The sequence below is a fragment of the Rhinolophus hipposideros genome (genome assembly GCF_964194185.1).
Source record: "Rhinolophus hipposideros genome assembly, chromosome: 24".
NCBI classification, from domain to species: domain Eukaryota; kingdom Metazoa; phylum Chordata; class Mammalia; order Chiroptera; family Rhinolophidae; genus Rhinolophus; species Rhinolophus hipposideros.
Window position 1 is genome coordinate 35,397,851 of NC_138070.1, and position 18,810 is coordinate 35,416,660.

An 18,810-nucleotide genomic window follows, 5' to 3' on the forward strand; every position below is an offset into this window, starting at 1 on the left:
TGTCAGAGGGGTAGTAGATTGGGGGAGGGGATTATCAGCTATAAAGGGGAAAAGGTGTAAATGTCTAATTATTACATTGTTTTGTAAAGGGTGTAAATGTCTAATTATTACACTGTTTGGTAAAGGGTGTAAATGTCTAATTATTACATTGTTCTGTACACTTAAAACTAATAAAATAAATTAATTAAAAAGGGGGTAAGGGAAAGAAACAAACAGATGTGTTACTAGTAGGATGAGAAGGATTTGGCTGAGGGAAGCATGAGAGGAGCACTGAATGAGAGGTAATAAGGCTGGAAGGACTAAATATACATGTGGACATACATCTGCTGGCCCAGGAGAAATTTACAAGACCAAATGACCACATAGTGAAAGGACTGAGAAAGTGTCTGATAAACGCAGATTTATGATTAACCCCTGGTAGGAATCTTCGAGAAGGGAGATAACTATCCAGATTTAGGATAATGAGCCAAATATGTAATGCCAAGAAGCAATACTTACTGGGATTGATAAAATATGTTGGTAGTGTGTGTAATTCTAAGTCTATAACAAGTCCAAGTAGAATGCTTCCCTTTCTACATGATGTAGACAGAGCATATCTTGTGAGAAAACTTGAAGGACAAGTTTCTACAATGTATTCAGGTAAGGGAGTCCATCTTCTGCGGGTGGAGAGTGGTGACTGGGGCCAGAACACCTACATTCCATTGCTCTGGAGGTACAACTGAAAGCCTCTGGAGTAATAAGACCCAGGCCAGCACATACCCTGAGAGGTATTTTCATTTTTTCAGAATCAAAGCTTTAAACTACAACAATTAATTTCTATATGCAAATATCTATCATTAGAAAATAAAGTAAGGTAACCATGGGAAGTTGATATCAAATCAAATCTGTAATCACAAACTCTCTCATGTAAGACATTATGTGTTAACAGTTAAAAGTGTGGGTTCTAAAGTCAGACTTTCTAAAATTTTAATCCCTAGCTCCACTACTCCCTAGATATGAGTCCTTAATATCTCTAATTCCCTTTCCTGTAGGATGGAGATAACACTTACTTTGTATAGTTGCTCGGAAATTTAACAATGAAATTAATGAAAATTCCTGCTACATAGTAACTACTCGATAAACGCTAATTATTATAAGTCATATAATTATTATCAACATATTGGAGCATGCCAAATCAGTGTCCTTTTTTCTCCCTGGCAGGTTTAAGTTTCAAGTTCAAATAGTCATATTATTAGTGCCATGGTCAGACAAGCATAAATGTGCATCTAAACTCTCCCTCTGAGGTTTTTCAAACATGCTGTGTTCCAGTTTGCTCAATTGTAAAGTAAACAATAATACTAGCTATTTCATTGTATAAATTAAGTTCATTGTGTACATCAAATGAAAAATGTATTTGAGTGTATGTGTGTGTGTGTCCCTCAAAGCTCTAATTCCCTTTATTGATCCTTATCTTGCCAAGCAGCATTTTTAGTGCAAGTACAAGGAAACAAGAAACCAATTCCAACAATAACACTAACAATTGCTAACTATGTGGCTTTAGGCAAGTGTTCTTAGAAATTAAGTAAGCCAACCAACAAGATCATTTTGAGGTTCAAAATGACAAAATTTTAAACATGTGTAAACAAGAATGATATTGCTGTTATCAGAAGTAATAAGAGAGAAAGAAAGCCAATTAATAAAGTTACTTGGGAACTTAAAAGTAGTTATTCAGGTTAACTGTCAATAGACTGCTCAATAATAGATGTTAGTGTATGTATTTTATAGCAGTAGCCAGAAGCTAATAATGCATGTTTGAGAGTTAGGCTATATAAGTTATTTTTAATAACAATATTTACCTGATACTTTGAAAAGAGCCACAGCTAACACAATTCCTTTATCTGAAATGATTATGTTATCCTGAAATAGTGTTCTAGACACTTTTTTGGGTCTGCAGGTGACCAGAAAGGAGTCCTGAAAACTGGACTCAGGTAACAGGGTTTGTCCTTCTGGGTTTCCCCAGTAACCACATGTTGTTGTCCCTGTTGTTCCTGGGATTGACGGTAATGTACATTGTAACAGCCACAGGCAACCTACTGATTATTGGGTTCAGCTGGATGGACCAAAGCCTGCACACACAGATGTACTTCTTCCTGCGGAATCTGTCCTTCCTGGAGCTGTTGTTTGTGTCTGTTGTGGTTCCCAAGATGTGGTTCCCATCTTCACAGGGGATTCCATCTCATTTGCCAACTGCATTATCCAGTCCTACCTCTACTTCCTCCTTGAAACTACCAACTTCTTCCTCTTAGCTGTCATGTCCCTGGATTGTTAACTGGCAATCTGCTGACCACTCCACTATGAGACACTGATGAGTGGTCGTGTGTGTTCCCAACTAGTGCTGACCTCCTGTCTAGCTGGATTCCTCTGGGTTCTTTGCCACACCATCTTCATGGCCAGCTTACCTTCCTGTGGCCCCAATGGAATTGATGACTTCTTTTGTGACAGCTGGCCCTTGCTGAGGCTCTCTTGTGGGGACACCCACCTGTTGGAGCTGGTGCTTCTGTGCTCTCCATATCAGTGTTACTCAGCTCTCTGGCACTGACCTCAGTTTCCTATGCCTGCATTCTTGCCACTGTTCTCAGGGCCCCCACAGCTGCTGAACGAAAGAAAACAGTCTCCACTGGTGCCTCACATCTTACAGTGGTAACCGTCGTCTATGTCTATGACATCGTCTATGTCAGCTCCATTTTTCTCTACATCCAAATGTCAGCGGCTCAATCCAGGCTGCTCAATAAAGGTGCCTCACTTGTGCTTCACTTGTGCTAAAGCCCATGATACCAAACTTAGATTTAATGCCTGATAACTACATTTAGATTTAATGCCTGTAACTACATTTTCAACCTTCACTAGAAATATAACTTAAATAATCTGTCTGGAATTTTTTGGTCTAGCACCAGGAAGGTAATCTGTCACATGGAACTTCTTCATCTGTGACCGCCATCCCTTGCCATCCCCGCTGCCCCCTGCATAGGAAGAAGAGGCAATATGCATGATAAAAATCCTTGTAGTTCCCTTCTCCCTAGAACAAGATGTTCTGGTTTAAAAATAATCCTGTGTTTTATTTTGTTAATAGCCCCCTTGCCACACCTTTCTTCGCATAAAAACCTTCCATTTTGTAAAACCCCTCAGGTTGCCCTTTTAGTTGCTAGATGAGATGCTACCCAATTCGTGAATCACTTAATAGAAAACACTCAGTATCTTCAAAAGTGCCAAACTAGTAAATAAAACCAGATATATGGTTGATTGCATAAGTACTGTATTCCCAAAAAATGAGACCTAGCCAGAAAATCAGCTCTAATGCATCTTTCGGATTATAGTAAAATAAGACCGGGTTTTATCTAACATAATACAATGTAAGACAAGGTTTTGTCTAACATAATACAATATGAGACCAGAGCTTATATTAATTTTTGCTCCAAAATATGCATTAGAGTTGATTTTCTAGGTAGGTTTTATTTTTAGAGAAACAGTATATCTGACAGCCCAAAGTTCCTAGACTGTATTAAAAATGGTCAAAAAATTATTTGTTAGATACAAGAGAATGAAGAAAGAAATATAATTATGAAATTAACTGACATACTACTTTAACTGACCTATTTAAGGAACAGAAGAAGGGACAAAGAACTCTACCAAATTCACTCGCTGTTAAGAAACCAAAGTATAAAGGTCATCATTCAGACTGCAATCTTTTCTTGCACATTCTCTGATGGGTGGAGGGGCAGCAGGGGAAATAACTACAAAGGGTTAACATCAGTTGCAGTAAAGCAACACGAATAGCCAGCTTCACACTTAGGAGAGGATTCTCCATCTCTTCCTCATGTTAAGCAGTGCAAGACATGATTACTAATGAGTTCTAAAAATTGTCCTTGAAAATACACTCTTCACCACATTGTTACAACCTCTGCCAGGATATAAAAACCATTTACACTACATTGACTATGACATTTCTTCTTAGCTTACTTGCCCATAAAATACCTAACATTGATTTCCAGTCAAGATGGCAGAATAGGTAAACACTGTGCTTGCCTACTCTCATGACCACATCAAAATTACAACTAAACTACAGAACAGTCATTGAAAATCTCCTGAAGTCTAGCTGAACCAAAGCCCTACAACTAAAGACATACAGGAGAAGCCACCTCAAGACTTGTAGGAAGGGTGGAAGGATGGAACGGGCTGGTCCTATATCCACAAATCAAAATCAGGACAGATGTTAAAAATCAGGACAGATATCTCTATTGCCGAGGTCCCCCCTGAGGAGCAAGGGATCCCAGCCCCACACCAGGCTCCCCAGCTTAGGGTTCCAGTGCCAGAGAAAGAAGATCCCATAACTTCTGGCTGTGAAAACCAGAAAAGATTATGACTGAGTGAGAAAAGTTTGGCTGGACTTCTAAGGGATTCTTTTAAAGAGCTCTCACATAGACATACTCGCTGACAGGCTCACACACTCTGAGATCCAGTGCTGGGGCAACAGTGTAAAAGGTGCCAGGGACATATGAGGAAAAACTGAATTGTCTGGCTTCAGGGTGAGGGTTAGAGGGGAAGCTTTATTCCAGACTGAGAAGCGGGAGGAAGCCATTGGTTCTTTGATGAGCCCTTCCCCCTCCCAGCATGAAGACACACATGGCTGCCATATCTGAGTTTCCATCAACTTGGCTAATACCACTCTTCTGCCTGCCCTGGTGATTCCATGAGCCCCTATCCCAATTAATTTGTGGGCACACCCAAGTCTCTTCTGTAGTCACACAGCAACCTAGCAGTCTGTCCCCTCCAATCTTTCCTTAGGGAAAGGTGACCCTGCGGGATTGTCCCTCATTGGGGTTGAGTTTATGCTACTCTAAGTCTCCATGTTTGGTCCTTGTAAGCAGGGTCTGCAGTCAAAGACGGGTAAGATTTCTCACGGGAGAAACAACCTAAGCCAGACGGGACCCCCCTAGCACCCCCATAAGCTAATGTAAAGTTAGGAGGTAGCTGTGCCCCTCCTCTTCTGAGAAGCTGCTGATGCAAGCCTCAACTGTTGTCCTTTACCTTCAGGTGTAATGGACCCATTAGAACAATAGCATCTCGCCCCTCCTGTTTGGCTCATGGGATAATCTTATCTTGTGAGAATTGTTCCCCCAGGGATTGTATGCACCACAACTTGGTCATTTGGGGGATGGTATGCATCGGTTGCTTTGGGACAATTATGGGATTTGGAATGAATGATTATTGTATGGTGTAAGAGTTTCGCAGACCCTGCCCCTAATCATGTGATTTCTATTGTGAACAATCAATAAATACCCACAGTGACCCGATTCGGGGCTCCAGTCCCTTGAGGCTGTGTCGTGCAGGGTCTCAGCTCCCACTCTCCACCCAAGAACGCAGGACACGGTAAGGCCAAAAAGGAACACCCACGGAGCCATAGATAGGGGAGTCAAACCAATATATTCTCGCTGGCGGCTGGGCTGGAGACACAGGAAGCAGGATCTACATAATCTGCCTAACAGCAGACCGCGCTTGCCAGCCACCACCTTCTTGCTAGCCCCCATTCCTTTTCCTGCTAGCGTAGCCACAGCCGTTATATTAGTGGCCAATGGCCTACGGGTTACAGCTGACGGCCAACTAGCTGCTGGCATCTGATCACAGTTGATGGCCATTTACTACCCGAGCCAGCACCTTTCTATGTGAGGCCGAGAGCCTGGAAACTGTTTTTTGGGGTTTTGTCCCCACAGGCTGTGAGTCCCTTGGTCCTCTGTGATTTAACTATATTTGAGTCTCTGTCTCTTTATGATAGTTTAACCCTCGCCGCCTCCCTCGCCTTCCCACGGCTTGTGTTGTGCAGGACGCAACACTCTTCCACTGGTTTTCCCATACAAATGGTCTGTCTTGTTCATGCTGAAGATTTTCCTAAAATCTCTCAAAGGTTCACAAAACCCAAACAAGAAGCTTCATACTGTCCTGTACCTCTTGCTGAGCAGCCCTAAGCCAGACACTAGCTACAGCTGGCCTCAGCTTGCTGTTTGGCCTCTCAAGTTACCTCCAAGCACAGCACAGTTGGTAGCCATCTGTAGATTGCTTTGAGGCCTAAGTTAGATGACCCTCAGCAGGGAACAAGTGGAGGCTTAACTTGGCCTGCAATGGGGCCTCTCCCAAGAGGCCTGGGGATAACATGCCCAGTGGCCAAGTTGGGGCATCACCTGGCTGCCTTTAAGGATGACATACCCAAAGGGCAGATTGGGCAGGCACCAGAGCCATGGCAAAGTGAATCCCCTTCTATAAGATCATCCCTGGCACAACAACTCCTCCACTGTAGTCATGGCCGGTGCTCACAACTGTTCAACATGAGTCAATTCCCCACTGACGTGAAAATAGAAACCAAGGCTCAACTACAACAGGAGGGCACATGCAACCCACACAAGGGTCACACCAGGAGCGCCTGACTCAGGAAGCTAGGGAGACTGTGCCATGAGACCCACAGGACACCTGCTACATAAGACCACTCTACTAAAATGGGGAGGCATAGCAGCTCTACATAATAAATAGAAACAAACACAGGGAAGCAGTCAAAATGGGGAGACAAAGAAACGTGTCCCAAATGAAAGAAAAAAACAAACCTCAAGAACTGAGAAAAATGGAGACAAGCCATCTACCAGATGCAGAATTCTAAACACTGGCTATAAGGATGCTCAGTGATCTTAGTGAGAACTTCAACAAAGAGGTAGGAAACATAAAAATGAAGATGAAAACACTTTTTAAAAAGTGAGAAATAAAAAATAAAATAACTGAAATAAAGAATACGTTAGAGGAAATCAACAGTAGATTAGATGAAGTACAGCATTGAACCAACAATTTAGAAGATAAGGTAGCAGAAAACAACCAATTGGAGCACCAAAAAGTAAAAAGAATCCAAAAACATGAGCATAGTGTAATGGGCCTCTGAGACAACATCGTGTAACAACATTCATATCATAGGGGTACAATAAGGAGAAGAGACAGTGAAGGAATTGAAAACCTATTTGAAGAAATAATGACAAAAAATTTTCCTAACCTGGTTAAGAAAATAGACATACAATCCCAGAAAGCACAGAAAGTCCCAAACAAAATGAACCCAAAGAGGCCCACACCAAGACATACCACAATTAAAATGCCAAAGGTTCAAGACAAAAAGAGAATCTTAAAAGCAGCAAGAGAAAAGCAGTTAGCTACCTACAAAGGAACTCCCATAAGACTGTCAATTGATTTTTCAACAGAAACTTTGCAGGCCAGAAAGGATTGGCAAGAAACATTCAAAGTGATGAAAAGCAAGGACCTACAATCAAGATTACTCTATCCAGCAAAACTATTATCTAGAATTGAAGGACAGAGAAAGAGCTTCCCAGATGAGGAAAAGCTATAAGAGTTTATCACCACCAGTATTACAAAGAGTCTTAGAGGGACTTCTTTAAGGAAAAAAAAATCCAAAATAAGAATAATAAAATAGTAATAACTACAAATCTACCAATAATTACTTTAAATGTAGATGGATTAAATGTTCCAATCAAAAAATAGGATGGCTGACTGGATAAGAAAACAAGACACTTAAATATGCTGCCTACAAGAGACTCACTTCAGGACGAAAGACACACAGAAACCGAAAGAAAAAGGTATGGAAAAAAGATTTCATGAAAATGGAAACAAACAAAAAAACCTGAGGCAGCAATACTTATGCTAGACAAAATAGGCTTTAAAACAAAGGCTTTAACAAGAGATGAAGAAGGAACCAGTAATTTCTCTTCTGGGTACTTATCTGAAGAAACTCAAAATGCTACTTTAAGGAGACATGTGTACCCACATGTTCATTGCAGCATTGTTTACAATGGCCTTATTGTGCTTAATGGAGTATGTCAGACAGAGAAAGACAGATACAGTGTGGTTTTGCTTATATGTTGCATCTAAAGAATAAAATAAACAAACAAAACAGAAACAAACTCATAGATACAGAGAACATTTGGGTGGTTGCCAGATGGAAAGGGGTTAGGGGGTGGGTGAAAACGGGGAAAGGATTAAGAAGTAAAAATTGGTTGTTACAACATATTCATAAAGATGTAGGGTATAGTATAAGGAATATAGTCAATAATATTGTAATAACTGTGTCAAATGTTACTAGATTTATCAGGGTGATAAATGGAAGGGGGTTGGGGCAGGGTGAAAAGATGAAGGGATTAAGAAGTATCATTGGTAGTTACAAAGTAGTCATGGTGATATAAAGCAAAGCATAGGGAATATAGTCAATAATGTATAGTGCATGTGAATACTAAACTAGTCAGGGGAATCTCTTATTAAATTATATGAATATCTAACCACTGTGCTGTGCTTTTGCAATTAATATTAAATAATATTAAAGTCAACTGTAATTGAAAAATTAAATAAGGTGGAGAAAAGGTGAAGGAGAATAAGAGGTTCAAATTTTCCAGTGTAAAACAAATAAGTCACGGTGATGTAATGTATAGCCTAGATAATATAGTCAATAATATGGGCCAGCCCAGTGGTTGGAGCTCTGTGCTCCTAATGCTGAAGGCTGCCAATTCGATCTTCAACCACAGGTTGCTGGTTCGATTCCTCGACTCCCAAAAGGGATAGTGGGTTCTGGCCCCTGCAACTAAGATTGAACACGGCACCTTGAGCTGAGCTGCCGCTGAGCTCCTGGATGCCTCAGTCGGTTGGAGCACATCCTCTTACCACAAAGTTGCTGTTCGACTTCAGCAAGGGATTAATGGTGGGCTGTGCCCCCTGTAACAGATTGAAAGGACAACAACTTGACTTGGAAAAAGTCCTGGAAGTACACACTTTCCCCAATAAAGTACTGTTCCTCTTCCCCCAAGAATAATTTATAATAATCCCCCTTTTAATAATAATTATCCCCCCTTTAATAATAATAATAATCATAATCATAATCATAATAATGTAGTCAATAATATTGTGATAGCATGGTATGCTGTCAGATGGTTGCTGGACTTATCATCTGTCATGTCTTTAGCTATGTAAATATTGCATAACTATGGTGTACACCTGAAACTAATATAATCTTGTATGTTAAGTGTATTTAAATAAAAATCTTTTTAAAAATACGTAATATACAGAGCATAACAAGTCTATTTAAAGGTCTGTGTTCAAAAGAATACTTCCACTTATAAAATTGGACAATATGAAGACAGTATGCACGTGCATACTGAGAGTGCATTATGCTGAAATTTTCTTTTTGCTGGTTAGACACATTTCTTAAGCTTTTGAATATCTTCTAATCTCAGGAGATACTGGAATACTCACTCTTCCCACAGTTGACTCTATCATGAATAATAAGTCAAGATATTTTAAAATTTTGTATCAGTTCTCTAAGCTATGTTTTTCAAGGAATTTTCCCACGTCATCTTAATTGCCGACTTTATTGGCGTGAAGTTGCACATAATGCACTCGTATTATTTTTTTAAATGAATCTAGCATTCTGTTTGTTGAGCCAGAATGTTAAGGAAAACTGAGTGAGTCCATCTGTTAGGGATTATATTTCTCTTGTCTGATAAACAGAATGAGCTGGCTTGGAGAGAAAAGTTTCCCATAACTTAAATATTCATCCATTTAGATAAAAAATAATGAACCAAAATACGATAATTAACTAATTGAAATGCTAGGAAAATATAAGCCAGGCAAATGCTCTGAGAAGCAATTTTGATAATATTAATAACAGATAAAACAAGATTAATAGCATGTATTTTATCAATAGTGATAAAAAGTGCCATCTAACCAAAAGATGTAACGATCCTGGAGATTCATGAACCTTGAGGAAAGAATTTACATAGGGAATATAAAATGGAGTCACTTTAACCAAGCTGCTAAAATTATTAAAATTATAAAAGTTAATGCATGAGTAAAGACTCTATTCTTGTTCCAACTAGCCTGGGAACTTAAACTTTTGAACTTTCCAGTCCTGTGTCAATGGCTGGATATACATCTGAACGTACACCAGATCTCCAGAGGACACTCTGATGACCTCTCTGAGCAATTCATGTATCCAGACCACCTGATATTCATTATCCAGACCACCAGGCATGACCAGACTTCTGTGCAACCATCCTTAAGAAAACCTGGCATCCATCATCCAGACTGCCTGACTGATAACTATCCTGGATAACTATCCTAGGGCTAAGGATGCAAGACAGATTATTCTCAAGAATGCACTTTACTATGAAGACTCATAACTGTTCTTTCTTCTTCAGACCACATCTGGGTTTTTGCCTAGCCTAGTTTGCAAATCTAAGACCCTTGAGTAAATCATTTATTTCTAGTCAAAGCCTCTAGATTCTTTTTGAGTTCATTTGATAACCTAAATATATACTTTCAAAATATATAAAGAAAAACATTAAAATTCCAAGAAAAAATAAATGATAAGACCAGATGTCAGAAATTACCCTATCATGTAAACAAAAAATATGTAACACTATAGAGAATTTAAATGACACAGTTTACCATCTTAAACTAATAAATATATAGAACAGTGTAGGCCCAAAAATAGAAATATTTATGTGTTTTTCTTAGAAATTGCCCATGTATTATGTCACAGAGAAAATTTTAATAAATTCTAAATGGCAGAATATATGTTATATCATTAGAAAATAGCAGTGAAAAAATAACTAAAATAAGTCTTCTGAAAAATTAAGAAATATTTTTACTAATTCTTTGATTTAAGAAGAACTCAAATGTGAATTTTAAATATATTTTTAAAATAACAATGATAGTATTGTATATCAAAAATTTCTCGTCAGTCAGCAAAGAAGTGAGAAGTAAATTGTAACCTTAATTTTCTACATTCAAAAGTAAAGAGAAGAAAAATATATAATTAAGAATTCAAAATAATGGATGGACCTAGAGAATATTATGCTAAGTGAAATAAGTAAGACTGAGAAAGAAAAATACCATATGATCTCATTTATATGTGGAATCTGAAGAACAAAATAAATGAACAAACAAGACAGAAATGGACTCAGAGATATAGAGAAAAAAATGATGGTTGCTAGATGGGAGGGGGTGAGGGTGGGAGAGAAGTTGAAGTGATTAGAAAGTACAAATTGGTAACTACAATATAGTCACAGGGGTATGAAATACAGCATGGAGAATATAATCAATAATGTTATAAAGATTATGAAGGGTGCCAGATGGGTACTGGACTTATTAGGGAGATCACTTCATAGACTATGTAGATACCTGACCACTGCCCTATACACCTTAAGCTGAAGTAGAATAATATCGATATTTAATTATATAAATATTTAATTATATAAATATATCAGCGTTGCCAAAAAATGTATAAACATGACTTGTATTCATCTTTTGCTATTGGTATATATCAAATATTTCAATTTTAATACTGGTTTTGCTTTCCTTTCTTAAAATGTGTATACATTATTTTGGATATATATATATATATACACATATATATGTATATATATATGTGTATATATATATGTGTATATATATATATATATATATATGTATATTCACGGAATGTAAAGTACAGCTTAAGGAATATAGTCAATGGTATTGTAAGAGCTATATATGATGTCAGAGGGGTAGCAGATTGGGCGTATCACTTTGTGTAGGGTGTAAATGTCTAAATATTACCTTGCTTTGTACACCTGACACTAATAAAAAAAGAATTCAACAAAGACACTATAAAACAAAAAGTAGAGGGACCCAAAATAGTAGAATAGCTTTCCCACTATAGCACCAGCCTAAAAGAAAACTATGAGCATAAAACATAGAACAAAAAGTTCTGTTTTTGAATAAAATAATAACCTAGAGTCTAATACATAGCAAGTTTAAAAAAGACCAAAAAAAAAATAAACATATGCTTTACATAATAGCCAGAATTGTCAAAAGAACTATAAAAAGATTACATTTTTAAGAATGTTATGTGAAATTACAGAAATTATTTTTGTAAATTGAGTGAAATGGATAATGTTCTAGGAAATTATAAATAAACTAATCAATTTTAATGTGGAAAACATGATTGTATAAATAATAAAATATATTGGAAAGTTACTCAAATTTTCTCTCTGAAAAGTGAAATATTTTATAGGAAGATCTACGAAGCCATCAAGATATGAATTATTCCTACATAGCTGTACTTTCAGAACCTAAAACAATTTCTGTTAGCAGTGATAAAGAGGATGACTATCCCCAGTTCCAGTCAAAATGGCAGAATAGGTAAAACTGATGTGCTTGCCTCCTTTCATGATCACATCAAAATTACAACTAAACCACAGAACAACCATCATTGAGAATCTCCTGGTCTAGCTGAACCAAAGTCCTACAGCTAAGGACATACAGAAGCCACCTCAAGACTGGTAAGAGGGGCAGAAATGCAGAATGGCTGGTCCCACACCTACATGTAATCTTTAAAAAATCAGGAGGGATATCTCGACTGCAGAGGTCCTCTCAGAGGAATGAAGGATTCCAATTGCAAAACAGGCTCCCCAGCCCAGGGTGCCAGTACAGGAGAAAGAAATACTCACAACTTCTGTCTGTAAAAACCAGCAGAGATTTTGGCTAAGTGAGAGCAAGAGTGGATGGGGTCCCAGGTGATCCTCTTATAGAGCCCATGCACAGACTTACTCATGGACAGAATCACCCACTCTGAGTTCCAGTGCTTGGACAGTAGCTCAAAAGGCACCAGGGACATACAGGGAGGAACTGAGATGTCTGGCTTCATGGTGAGGGCTAAAGGGGCAGCTTTCTCCCAGACAGAAGTTCTGGCAGAATCCATTGTTTCTTTGTTGAGCCCTCCCCACTCCAGTCATGCAGACTCAGGCAGCTACCACATCAGAGTCTCGAACAACCTGGCTAGCACCATTTCTCTGCCCCACCCCAGTGACTCCCTGAGACCCTGCCACACCCAACTTTCAGGCACACCTAAGCCACTTCCAGTGGCTTTTCTGTACAAACTGCCTGTCTTGGCTCATGGTGCAGACTTTCCTAAAATCTCTCAAAGGTTCACAAAACCCAAACAAGCAGCATCTGGCTTCAGCATCTTCCCTACCTCTTGCTGAACAGCCCCAAGCCTAGCACTAATAAGAGCCAGCCTCAGTTTGTGACTGGGCCTCTTGAGGCACCTCCAAGTACAGCATGGGTAGAGGCCATCTGCAGATTGCTTTGTGCTTCATGCCAGGTAGCCCCACATAGGGTACATGGGGAGGCTGAACTTGGCCTGTGGTGAGACCCCTCCCAAGAGGCTCAGAGCTCGCATGCCTAGTGACCAGCTTCAGGCCAAGCTGGACCATTACCCAGCTGCCTCCAAGGATGACACTTCCAAAGGGTAGACTGGGCAGGCGCCAGAGCCTTGCTAAGGCAAATCCTGCTCCATAGTGTCATCCCCTGTGCAACAGCTCCTTTACTATAATCATGACCATTCCTCACAACCAATCAGCCCAAGGGTCAATCTCTCCCATTAATGTGCAAACAGCAACCAAGGTTCAACTATAATAGGAGGGCACATAACCCACACAAGGAACACATCTGGAGCACCTGGTCCAGGTGACCAAGGAAACTGCATCTTTTGGCTCCACAAGACACCTACTACATAAGCCCATTCTACTAAGACTGGGAAACATAACAGCCATACCTAATACACGAAAATAAACACAAGGAGGCAGTCAATATTGTATGTTAGCTATATTTTAATAAAAATATTTAAAAGAAAAATGATGACCATCCCTATTCCTTCAACAATGCTAACGTAAACTTACAACCACAATCAGACAAAATTACCACATATCTAATAAGGACAAAACTATAAATTAATCTCAAAATAGGTTTAAATTTTAAATAAAATATTGGAAAATCAAATTCAGAAAGTACTTTAAAATAAGTATATGTTATTATATACACAATACATATACAAGTGGCTTTCCTGTATTCCAGAAAAAGTTTTAGGAAAAAATAAGAAAAATAGATTATATTCTCATTTTCAATAATACAAATAATACAAAAATACACAGAATAAACATTACAAGAAATATCTAAGACTCGTGTGAGAAAAAAATCTAAAACTTTACTCTTTGGTTTATTTACTTACTTTAAACATATGCTATATTTTAAAGGATAAGAAGCCACAAGATATTTTTCAATTTTTCCCAATATATTTATAATTTCAAATAATTTTAGTCAAAATGCCAATAGTCATTTTTAAAGAATTTGACAGGATATTTCTATATAAATTTATCCTAAAAAAAGGATATGCCAAAAGCTAATGTTTTTTAAAATAAGGTAGATCTTCCATTACCAGATATTTGAAAACATATTAATATGTTTCATAGTATCCACATTAATTATATCCAGATTAATTAATATATCTAGATTAATTAAATATAATTATATACCATATACTAATTAATTAGCACATTAATTAATATATTTATATTTATACATAATTATATATTAATTAACATATTTATGTGCTTATATATTAAGTAATTAATATATACATATTGTATATTAATTAATTAATTACATATGAAGTATTAATTAATATAAATAATTAACATATCCAGATTAATTAAAGTGATGTAATGTTATTGTAGAACATATTATCCAGATTAATCAATACATCCAGATTAATTAAATATAATTATATATTAATTAATATATTTAATATAATTATTAATTGATATATAATTATATTAATTAATATATATAATTAATGTATCCAGGTTAATTAAAGTGATGTTATGTTATTATAGAAAATAACATAAGGATAAATGAAACAGAATAATGTTCAAAAACATACACATATATACACACCCAGATATGTATACTATATTTAGGAATTTAACATATGATAAAGACAGTGTTTCAACTTAGTGGACAGAATATAGACTACTGAGAAGGGTTTCTGACAAATCTATTTTCTTTAGAAAAGAAATGTTTGTATACACTGTACATAAAAAGTGAATTCCAGATGGATCACACATTTAAATTTAAATAATATATAAAGCATAAATGTTCTAAAAGAAATATTTTATAATATTGAAATAGGGAGGCCTTTTTAAGCAAGACACAAAAGCCCAAAGTCATAAAGGAAATGATAAACAGGAAAAGCTACATACAATTAAAATTTGGGGCCAGTTCGATCCCCCACGTGGGCCACTGTAAGTTGCACCCTCCTTAAAAAGAAAGATGTGGCTATTGGCCAAAACAATTTTGGGGCGGCCAATTAGCTCAGTTGGTTAGAGCGTGGTACTCTTAACAACAAGGTTGCTGCTTCGATCCCCACATGGGCCATTGTGAGCTGCGCCCTCCACAACTAGATTGAAACAACTACTTGATTTGGAGCTGATGGGTTCTGGAAAATCACGCTTAAATAAATAAGAGTTTTTTAAAAATTGGGGTACACTATGAACAAAGTATAAAAGGAAGCTTCCAAATTTGGCACAGGATATCAAGCCATATGATAAACAAAAGATTAGCATTTATAAAATATGAAGGTCTCCTACAAATCAATAAGGACAGGGGACCCAGTAGAAATTTCCACAATGTATATGTAAAGATAATTCATAAAAGAAATGACTAGGGCCGGCACAGTGGCTCAGGTGGTTGGAGCTCTGTTCTAACCCGAAAGCTGCTGGTTGGATTCCCACATGGGCCAGTGGCTCTCAACCACAAGGTAGCCTGTTCAACTTCCGCAAGGGAGGAGGGGCTGTGCCCCTGGCAACTAGCAATGGCAACTGGACCTGGAGCTGAGCTGTGCCCTCCACAACTAAAACTGAAAGGACAACAATTTGAAGCTGAACGGCACCCTCCACAACTAAGATTGAAAGGACAACAACTTGACTTGGAAAAAAAGCCTGGAAGTACACACTGTTCCCCAATAAAGTCTTGTTCCCCTTCCCCAATAAAATCTTAAAAAAAAAAAAAAATGACTAAAATATACCCAGTGAATATGTGAAAAGATGCTCAACTGAAAAAGTAGTCCAGACTATAGGGCTTAACTGAAAAAATAATGTACTGATTTTTATCTATCATTGACAAAAAGCATAAAAGGCTGATAAATAATCATTGTTTAAAAAATGTATGGAGAAATGGGCACTTATGTATTCTTTAAATGTAAACTGATACTGCCTTTTGGAAAGTAGTTTGGCAATTCCTACCCAAAATTCAAATGAGCACATTTTCGACTCAATAATTCCTTTTCTAGATATGCAACATACAGAAATCCTAAGAAATGTGAACAAAGGTGAATTTACCAGGATAAGTGCAATCTTATTTTTTAATGAGAGAGCCCTCATGCTTTCTTCACAGTGACCCTATATAATATATTACATAGCTCTGACTGTTCCATTTTATATCTAGCTTAGCTGAGGAACAGAATGGTTAGGTAAGTAATTAGACTGGCTTTCTGAAAAACTGCTAATCAATGTTGGTCTAACTAGAACAAGGGTTTCTGATTCCTAGTTGTTTTGTTTACAAAAGAAATTTACCATGTTTCCCCAATAGGCTTGTTTTACCAATACATGTGTTTGCGAAGCTACAGTTTTTAATAAAATAAAGCTTCATTATTTTTCTTTTTCCACTGTGATATATTTGAAAACAGGTTTCTCCCAATGGAATGTTCTGACCTCCTCACATATACAATACTGACTAGCTCAAAACTGGAAATCATTAATTTTTTTGCCCCACCTTCTTTGCTTCTTGCCTGTCTTTCCATCTGCCCCAGTGAAATGCCTCTGCTAATAGTTCCAGCAGATGTTTTTGGTCTACTAAGACTCCTCTGGCTCCAGTCTTCATTTCTGACCATCTCTGAGTTACTTGCGTTATTTTATTATTGTTTATCTCAGGTCTCCAGTTTAACTGTTCCTACCTTCCTGAGAAAGAATGCTATAGAAACCTCTTGCCCAACATATTTGCCAAGTAAACTGCAGTTTCTTCACGCACAGTCTCCTGAACGCAGGAAACAGTGTTTTTTGGCTAAATATATAAACTTTTAACATATACTTTTAATATATACTCTAAACTTCTCATTTAAACAGTCAGATCAGAGTATAAACATCAAGTAGAGGCAGTATATTTCATATGCACCAAATTTCCCCTTTCCAAACACTTAAGCAATATAAGTACAATGACTACTAATTCAAACTATTTATGACAGGAGATAATTTTGCAACTTGGAGCAAGGAGCCTAAGGAAATTAGGTTCCTACCCTCCCACAGAAACTGTGAGATAGAGTGTTCTCTTGATGTTTACATTTCAAAGAGATGGTTAGTCCTTGAGACGTTTCTGGGTTATAAAGCTAGCAAGAGGCTTATTTAGCATCTAAAAAAATTTATGCACATTTCAAAGAGACAAAGAAAGAACTTATAATTGGAACTTTTCTTAAGTAAACGCTCCTAGTTAAGGCAGAAGTCTCCCCTTATTTTCAACAGGGAGAATTAAGCCTCTTTGTATTTGTCTTTACACTACATATTCCAGTGATTGCTAGAAAAATATCAAAGCCTGTACTTTCAGGACATGACACCCAGGTGAGCCACCCTGGTGAGTACTATAGAAACAATTCCTAGGTTCCCTCAAAACAAAGTTCTCCATTTAACCCTGGTTAAACCCTATAAATATTCCAATTGCTGTGGGTGATGTTGGATCTGTCAACAGTTTCTGGGTGTGGGCCTCGATCCTGTCTCTTGAAGCCTAAGAATAAACACCGACTAGGGAGAGGCAAAAAGTTTTAAAAGGAGGATAGTTTATTAGAGGCAGGAGAAGAGGTTGCAGCTCCTGAGCTGGCGGGGGTCCAAATGGGGGGTGCCCCATGACTGAGGCAAAAGCCCTTACTTTTATACCTTCCTTTGCCTTCTTGGGGAAGGGGAGTTTTTTGGAGAAGGGAACTTGTTTGAAGAAGGGAACTGGCGCCTTCTAATGAAATTCGTCTACCAGGTTTGTTCTGCTTGCCCATCCTGGAGGAATTAGCGAAGTAACCCATTCTGATCTATCAGATCTGCTCCATTTGTCAGGCCAAAGCGAATTTTATGATTAACCTCAAAGCCTTGTGTGGGGACAGAGCCAGAAGTGCTGTTTTCAGGCTCTCGGCCTCACGTGGAAAGATGCTGGCTCAGGTAGTAAATGGCCATCAACTGTGATTGGCTGGCCATCAGCTATGGCTAGTTGGCTGTCAGCTATAATCAGTGAGCCATTGGCCACTAATATAACTGCTGTGGCTACGCTAACAGCAAATGGGGGCTAGTAAGCAGATGGTGGCTGGCAAGGGCTAAGTGTGGATTGCATATTGCAGAGAGGTAGATTGCAGTTAGCAAGTGAGGTTGGTTGGCAGAGACAAGTGGATGCCGGGTTGCGGATCATGTGGCTCCTGCTTCCTGTGTCTCCAACCCAGCCGCTAGCGAGAATATAGTGGTATGACTCCCCTATCTATGGTTCTGTTGGTGTTCCTTTTTGGCCTCACCATGTCCTGTGTTCTTATGTGGGGAGCGGGACTAGAGAACCCGCATGACATACCACGTGACAGCTTGTTACATTATGTCCTGGAGCAAAGGAGTGATTTCAAACCCGAAAATTTAGGATATAGCTGTCTTTTGTTTATTCCACCAGGGACCTCCCTGTCTACCTTGGAACATGCTAGGTAACCTATATCAATCCCCCCTCTGAAAATGAAACCCTAACTGCTGTTGGGGGATAGGGGCCATGACAGCTCTGGCTACTTCAGGCTGAGGCGGGACATAGAGAACAGCAGCTAGGGCTGTTAGATAGACCCTTAGAGGTCTATCT

The 18,810-nt window shown here is 38.2% G+C and overlaps 1 protein-coding gene across 1 annotated transcript; it reads left to right on the forward strand.

The window, feature by feature from the left end:
• Positions 1-629: 629 nt before the first annotated feature.
• Positions 630-2,802, forward strand: OR6T1 (olfactory receptor family 6 subfamily T member 1; the record flags this gene model as incomplete). Its single annotated transcript, XM_081037187.1, is given in 6 exon segments — positions 630-639; positions 1,942-2,184; positions 2,187-2,305; positions 2,309-2,320; positions 2,324-2,534; positions 2,537-2,802. Coding segments are annotated over 6 exon segments (861 nt in total).
• Positions 2,803-18,810: the final 16,008 nt, after the last annotated feature.